Genomic DNA, 7,976 nt, shown 5'->3' with positions numbered 1-7,976 from the left:
ATAGACAAGATTTTAATGCTAAAAAATAAGCTTATAACAAATTACTCGTTAGACTAATGAGTTATAGTTCAAATGACATAGTCTCTCTATACTCACTTAAGAATTCGCGGATCCGAATCTCCCTAAATTTTATATATAAAAAAAAAAAGTTACAGGTTAGATTCAGCCCTACTTCTATCATTTTCAAATTTCAATCTCATATCTTTTGGTGATATTCCCCGGTCCCGTCGAATCTGCCGGTCTAATCATATCACCCGATTCAATTCAGTCATATTCACTAGTTTGATCGATCCAAATTAGTTGAACCTTGAACCAATCGTTCCGGTTCTGTTGGGTCGAATCTACTGGTTCGGTTCGATGCAATCCTGCCATACAAATAAGATCTCTACCGCATGTACCGCAGTACCGATGGTCATCATGCTTGTCTTACGAAATAAAACTCAACAAGACGAAGTGAACTTTCAGTCCGCTTCCATTTATGCCTTTTTGGAACACGTGACCAGGCCCACCTTTAAGGCTCTAAGTGACGCTTTTACCCTCGCTGGATCCCCAATTTACACAACGAGTCCTCGTCCCTGTTTCCATGACCATAACAAACTTACAGTTAACACTCTAACAACCTCTCTATCACTTTAGCGTCATTCTGCGTTCTATCCCAGTTGTTCCCAAAACGACGCCGTTCGACCACACTCTCGGTACGTCGCAGCATGGCGGAGAAAGTATTCAGCGCGAAAGAGATCTTCGCCGCCGATTCGTCCAACATCTTCATAATGATTCTGGCATTGTTGATTTGGCTCGGAGCTATTCACCTCAATTTCCTCTTTACTCTCTTGTTGATATTCCTTCCTCTCTCCAAATCACTCTTGTTAGTTCCTTCTTCTCTTCCATTTTCTTCTGCATGCACTTCGATTTGTATTTTTTTTTAAGTAACCTTTTCTTTTCCGTGTTTCAGGCTTTTTGGTTTGCTGGTTGTGTTGGTGGTGATTCCGGTGGACGATAAGAGCAGATTGGGAAGAAGGTTGGCAAGGTAGCGCGTTTCGTTCGTCGCTTTCGCTTCCTTATTTATTTAATGATATTATTATTATTTAATGTTCTTACTGTTTTCGAAATTTGTGATTGAAACCTTTTCCTCTGTATTAAAAAATCTATACATTTTGATTGACGTATCATTATTCATTTCTAGGTCCCTAAGTAAGTATGCTTGTAGTTACTTCCCGGTCACGCTTCATGTAGAGGATATGAATGCATTTGATCCTAATCGCGCTTATGGTTTGTATCAATTAATTTGAGAGTTTGAATTATTCTCTTGTCAATTAAAGTTCAGTTTTTCTCTAAATTGCTCGCTTAGAAAGTCAAAATGGTTTAACTTCAGTTTGCCAAGTTACTTGGCCCTTTCTGTTTGTTAGTAGTGACAAGAGTATGCACAAAATGCAGTTTTTGGTTATGAACCGCACTCAGTTTTACCAATTGGTGTCATTGCACTGTCTGAAAGCATTGGTTGGATGCCACTTCCAAAATTGAGAGTTCTTGCTAGCAGTGCAGTAAGGCTCTTTTACATGAGACTCTGTAATGAACTCATGATTAATGATGTTAAGATTCCACTCCAAGCTTTTCACTTGGCACTTAATAATGAACAGATTTTTTACATACCGGTGTTGAGACACTTATGGACATGGTTTGGCGTCACACGCGCAGCAAAGAAAAATTTTATCTCCCAGTTATCAGCTGGATACTCTTGCGTTTTAATACCTGGTGGAGTGCAAGAAACATTTTTTATGAAGCATGGCTCCGAGGTACGTTTATTGTCTCTCTTTCCTGACTCAGTAGTTTATCATATTTTTATCCTTTGAATAATCAAAGGAAATATACATTTTCACCTAGACTGGGTATATAAACTATAAGATTTTGAGTTGTGACTGATGACAAGTTTAATAATGCATATACGTAGGCAAATTCCATAGCTATGCCAGCACATATGGTCAATTAACCTAGGAACTTCTTGTTTCAAATTTCAACAGTCTACTAGTTTTTGTACCCTATTATAATCCATAACCTCTCTTCAGATTTAGAGTGAGTAAAGAGAGAAACTATTTGTGTACTCCATTTGTATTGTCTGAGGGATCAATAACCAGAACAAATTTTCAGACTACTTTCTATATTGTATTTCCTGTATGCTGAAGAACCAATCACTGCTAAGTTTTGTGTTTTGGGTTCATGTAAATTCTAAATTCTTGTAGAGCAGGAGAGGAGCGAAAATTGTGATTGATGCACAATAAGTATCAATACACAAAGTAAACTAAAAATTTTTTGATGGCACTCCTTGAATTGTACTTTTTTGTATTAAACTGTTACTGTTGGAGAATTGTTGTTTAAGAGTTGGAAAATCTTCTTAGACTGTTTAAATAGGCACAAAGAACAGACCCTCTGTAAAACGGTTCTTCCAAGCTGAAACTCACTTTTATATATTTATTTTTATAAAGATTAATAATCTAAGAATGGATTTTTTATGTTGTAGATTGCTTTCCTTAAAAGAAGAAGAGGATTTGTTCGTATAGCAATGGAGCGTGGTCATCCCTTAGTTCCAACTTTTTGCTTTGGTCAGGTACTTTTGGCTTTATAAAACTATATATTACTCCAAAATTTATTTGTGTATAGTTTCCTTATCTGTTAATTTCACTCAATTTTCTTTGCTCATGCAATCAAGTTAACCCCCTTTTGGTGTAACTTTGTCATAGTCAGATGTCTACAAGTGGTGGAAACCAAGTGGGACGTTGGTTATGAAACTTTCAAGAGCTATAAAGTTCGCCCCAATATTTTACTGGGGGATTTTCGGGTGTGTGTTTCTTTTATGCATATATGTGAACTGTTTTCACTGGCCAAGTTGCCAAGGGTAATTCAACAACAGCTGAAGCTGAATACTATTTATGGTTAAGAATAGCCTGCGTTAACAAACATTTTTTTCTATCAACATTGATGATTCTTTTAATGAAATAGCATCGCATTGCCTGATTCACATAGGCAACTCCATATATGTATTGAAAATACTTATAAAAGCCTTGAATAATTGATTTGAGTCGAATAGCTACTGCACTAGTATAGTTAAGCATGTAAGATGCTGTTGTATACTTGTATGGAGCAATTTCGGAAACTGATATTTGAAAGCCACTCCTTTTCAGAACACCGATACCGTTCAGACGTCCAATGTATGTAGCAGTGGGCAGACCAATTGAGCCTCCCAAAAATCCAGAACCAACCCAGGAGGAGGTATGTGATTTAGTTAGATGCTTTATGCTGCATATGATTCCAAGGATCTAGTAACTTGATGACCAAGATTAGCATACTTTGACTGATCGCAAAATCGTTTTTAGATGGAAATTCTTTTACTGTGTAATGGATTATGAAGTTTCTGAGCGGTTTAAATATTCGAACCTTTTTATAGGTTGACAAAGTGCTTATTCAGTTTGTGGATGCACTACAAGATCTATTCGAACGACACAAAGCTCGGGCTGGATATCCAAAGCTTGAGTTAAGAATCCTATGATAAGGCCGTAATATCTTCTCACGATTCATTGGTTTATTTATTTATTTTCTATCTTTTTATTGTTTTTGGTAGGAAAATTTTTTTAGTAATTGTGTTGAGGATACTTGTTAAGAGGTGTAACATAGAAAAAATTTATTGAGAAACCAAATAATTTGAAATTTTCAATGTAGCCGTGACAAATGCTGTATTTTATCAATCCCACCTGGGAAAGAGAAAGAATAAGAATGAGAAGAGATGACATGGTAAATTTTCTTTATTGTTAGGTTTTTATTTTAAAAATACTTTTATGAACACTAAAAGATATGGATATTGTCATTAATTATCATTTTCCCACTTAAAATAGTCTATATATTTGTATATTTAACAATGCGACGTGTATATAAAAAATTAACCACCAAAACAGCTATTAATACAAACTATATGTTAAAATACGAAATACAATTCAAATTATGATTTGATACTTTTCAATTGAAAAATAGACATGAAACAGTAAATCATTTACTTCTGGACATTAATTACATGATTCTTTCTGAAAGAGATCCGAATTGTGAAGTGAACTTATTTATCTAATTATCTTATCTCAGAACCTTTTTCTGTAGTCTGTTCAAGCCCTGCTCCAATATTTCAACCTAATGCCAACATCTAAGATAGTTGTTTGTCCTCCTATCTATACATATTTTGTACTTAAATCATCCACCAAATTGCGCTACATTGCATGTTCGGTCTGCATACTATACAATTCAAAATCTTTCACCAAAGTTGTCAATATTATTTTTCTAGACCTGGTTATTCTTATGCCAGAAGTAGTATGATTCTTAAAGCAACTAGTTGAGTAGATGGTAACACTATCAACTAGATTAATCACTTGTCAAAAACTGGTTAGACATTCTTTCTTGGTAGCTTCTGAGTCCCCAACTCCATCACAGAGACACTTGACAATAATGATTCGGGAGAGGGTTTACTTACACAAGGGAAAGTAACAAGAGCATCAACTCCATCAATGGCAATCAGATATCAATCTTTCATCCCTAACTTGATATTTTGGACTTTTACTGATAATTCTAGCTTCTGCTCTTCCATGTCTTTTAGAATTGACAGCAAGTTTGACCTATAAACTTCACACTTCCTTTGAGCTCGGTCAAGTTGTCTTGTCAATTTCTCAATTGTTCTGTCGTGGTCATCCTACAACCAAATTGCATGCATCATTAGTAACAGCGGACGTTAACGAGAATCGATGATAGGTTTGAACAAGAGTCACTGGAATATATAGGACACCAAAAAGCTGAATCAAATATTTCATTGTGACTGCATGTATTAAAGCAATTTCTTTAGGCTACATTTGCTAGTTGTTGAGATATTTTATCATAGAGAAATATCTACAATCTTTATGAATACTAAAGTATGAATAGCAGAATTGTTGCAAGGGAATAAACTGCTAATACCGTCAACAACAGACCTTGGATGAAGATTGTTGCAAACTGGTTTCAGGATCCCTGTAACTTGTAGTAGCTTCATTGTTCCACTGTAAATCTTCTTTATAAGTTCCATTTGAAACGACCAGTCTTCCATCATTCTTAGTCGCTCGTGCCACTTTATTTGCAGCCTCCTGTAGCGCACTCATAGCAACATCGTAAACTCTTGGAGACCTTATTCCGTCATCAACATACTTAAGGGCCTCATGACGAAGATTATTATATCGTATAGTTAGAGATTCTCGTGCACCATTTAGCAAATCAGGGGTGTGTTCATCCAAGATGACACCACTTTTAGCATTCCTGGTCCATCTTTTTAGAATATAATGAGAAGGTAAAGTAAGAATATTTGTCACCCTAAAAACAGTCAGTATATGTCTACAAACCAGACCCAAAAACTCAAACATCTGGCAACTACAAGTAACCTTCATCTTAAAAGAGTTAAATCTGACAAAGTAAGCCCTATGAATATCCCCATATTTGGCTACTCTATACACACAAGTTATTTCTTCTTCACCTACTTTGTTTGCCAAATAAGTTAATGTCTCAACCAACTCTTCTTGAAATTTGATAAACAATCTCTTTGTGTAAATCCCAGCTGCTTGTTTCTCCATAGGTGATGGTGTCTTCAAAACTGGAGTGGTGTTTATTGTGTCATAATCAGCTTTAACTTCTTTCTCAAGACGACTTTCTAGGGCCTTCTCATACTGCTTAACAAAATGCTGAAGTGTTGTTGATGCATTAATATACCCATCAAAGTAAGAGTTTATGCTATCACTTCGCTGTGTTATCGACATTTCTGCAAAAAATGTGTCTCTCAAGTACACGGGAACCCACTGCCGCCTATCACCATAAATTGCTTGGAGCCATTCATGTTCTCTGAGATTATAACTATCTATTAGGGAGGACCAACAAGACTCAAACTCATCAATGGACTCTGGCAGATTAACACATTTATGAAGGTCAGCTTCAAAATTAACTTGTTCATAAAGCACATGAGACAACTTCTCTTGGCACTCTTTAAAAATGTGCCACTTGCAAAACCGATGACGGGTATTAGGAAAGACATGGTTAATGGCTACACGAATCACCCGATCATGATCAGTAGTGATTGAGACTGGAGATTGCCCTGACATCGCTTCAAGCCACATTTTGAAGAGCCAGACAAACGATGCTTCGGATTCATTTATCAAGAGAGCACAACCAAATAATACAGGCTGTCCGTGATGATTTACTCCAGTAAAAGGCGCAAAAGGCAATCTATAGCGGTTTGACCTATATGTTGTGTCAAATGTGACAGTGTCACCAAAATAAGTGTAGTTAGTCCTAGCCTTAGGATCAGCCCAGAAGATATTACTCATGTAGCGATCCTCATCACCTTGTACGGCATAGAAAAACAAAGGATTCTTAGCTTGTTTACTCTTCAAGTAATCCAAGAGGATTTGAGTGTCACCACCAAGGGTCCTTTGCCGGCTGCTCCTCATGTAGTTCCTACAGTCACGCTCAGTGAACCCAATGTTGCTAATTCCACCATATTCTTTGATAAGTGCAGACATAATTCCACTAGGCCCTATACCAGCACCCTGCAAGGTATCAATCAATGATTTAGCTGGACCCGAAACATGGCGGTGAGAGCGAAGGCAATGCACCTTATCAGGTGGAACCAATTCATGGTTGTGCTCCTTGACAAATGAAGAAACAACCCATCTGCCAGACACTTGAATTTTCACAACCAACATGGCCTTGCAACCAACACGAGTTTCAGCACGAGGTCGTTTGACTCTGCCATCAAGAGAATTCTTCTCCTTCTCCATACGGAAACCTTCCTTGGCACACACAAAAGACCTCTGAATTATAGCACCATCACGTCTGGAGCGACGGGACATGCTCACCCTCGTACTAAATCCAATGCGGCGAGCATAGGAATTATAAAACGCCTTAGCAGCCTCTTCTGATTCAAATTCCATACCCTGATAAGGTTCAAGATTTGTGTCCCCTATAGGAATTTGAGGTCCAACAGTGGCAGCTATATTGGTGGCGGCAGTAGCAGCAAAAACATTGTCAACACTGATATAGTCATCATCATCTTCAACATGGTGTTCAATATCAATGGCACCATCATCACCCAAACCAATCATATCAAATTCAATGACCTCATTGGCCAGACTCAGAGATTCAAACTCCATTAGAAATCCCCAATAACCCAAATAACATCAAAGCCTCATAAAGACAACTACTTTATTGAAATATTACCAAGTACAAGGGGAAAAAAGCAAAAGGGCCTAAATGCTCAAATGCTCAAATGCAACGGATAACAAAAAAAATTTCAGCAATTTAAATCAGGGTCACCATCATCATTAAGACTACAATAATAATAATTACAATAACTCATGTGCATGGATGATGCGGTTTCAGCTCTAAGATACCATAAAATACACTATTAGAATAGCTACAAATGAAGTATGCTGAAGATTGAACATTTGAATGGTGAAAAAGATGAAACGAACAAACCCGGATTGTGAAATAGAAAAAGGAGATGCGTAGTTGAAGTAAGATGAATGCCAAGAGAGGAATTAATAATGGGTGGAAGCAAAGTTGGGTTTTTTTCTTTTTGGGTAGGAGAGCAATAAGCAATTAGTAATTAGTAGAACGAAGCTTTTCGGTTCGAAGTAGTAGAAGAGTTGGAAAATGGTGAAAAGGGGGCCAACAGAGAGTGAGTGAGGATGATTAGTGAATGGAGTAAGAAGAAGAATGGAAAACTGTGTTCGATAAAAGATGACGACTTCGTTTTTAATTTGCAGTTTCTCTCAGGAAGAAGCGTACGGAAGCAGAAACCTCATTAAGAGGTGGGTGGGCTATATATATATATATATATAATTTTTAATTTTAATATTTATGGGTGGTTTTTATATTCATGATAATGTTGTTGCTAATTCGAATATGGCAAACTGAAAATTCTCATA

The 7,976-nt window shown here is 36.8% G+C and overlaps 2 protein-coding genes across 3 annotated transcripts; one reads left to right on the top strand and one right to left on the bottom strand.

Moving 5' to 3' along the window:
- Window positions 308-3,797, top strand: LOC107641624 (diacylglycerol O-acyltransferase 2D). Its single transcript, XM_016345107.2, has 9 exons — window positions 308-865; window positions 953-1,027; window positions 1,184-1,269; window positions 1,435-1,541; window positions 1,638-1,793; window positions 2,516-2,602; window positions 2,736-2,833; window positions 3,177-3,264; window positions 3,440-3,797. Exons 1-9 carry the CDS (start codon window positions 708-710, stop codon window positions 3,539-3,541), a joined length of 957 nt encoding a protein of 318 aa, XP_016200593.1. The 5' UTR covers window positions 308-707; the 3' UTR covers window positions 3,542-3,797.
- LOC107642484 (protein FAR1-RELATED SEQUENCE 5-like) lies at window positions 3,963-7,858 on the bottom strand. Of its 2 annotated transcripts, XM_016345861.2 has the most exons (3): window positions 6,663-7,858; window positions 4,998-6,596; window positions 3,963-4,723 (listed from the first exon to the last, which is right to left on the bottom strand). In XM_016345861.2, exons 1-3 carry the CDS (start codon window positions 7,197-7,199, stop codon window positions 4,556-4,558), a joined length of 2,304 nt encoding a protein of 767 aa, XP_016201347.1. In that variant the 5' UTR covers window positions 7,200-7,858; the 3' UTR covers window positions 3,963-4,555. The 2 variants fall into 2 exon arrangements, with proteins under 2 accessions (XP_016201347.1, XP_016201346.1); XM_016345860.2 differs by having other exon boundaries at window positions 4,998-7,857.

Source organism: Arachis ipaensis, chromosome B05, assembly GCF_000816755.2.
Source record: "Arachis ipaensis cultivar K30076 chromosome B05, Araip1.1, whole genome shotgun sequence".
NCBI classification, from domain to species: domain Eukaryota; kingdom Viridiplantae; phylum Streptophyta; class Magnoliopsida; order Fabales; family Fabaceae; genus Arachis; species Arachis ipaensis.
The sequence above is the reverse complement of the archived record's forward strand: the minus strand, read 5'-3'. Positions and strand labels throughout refer to the sequence as shown.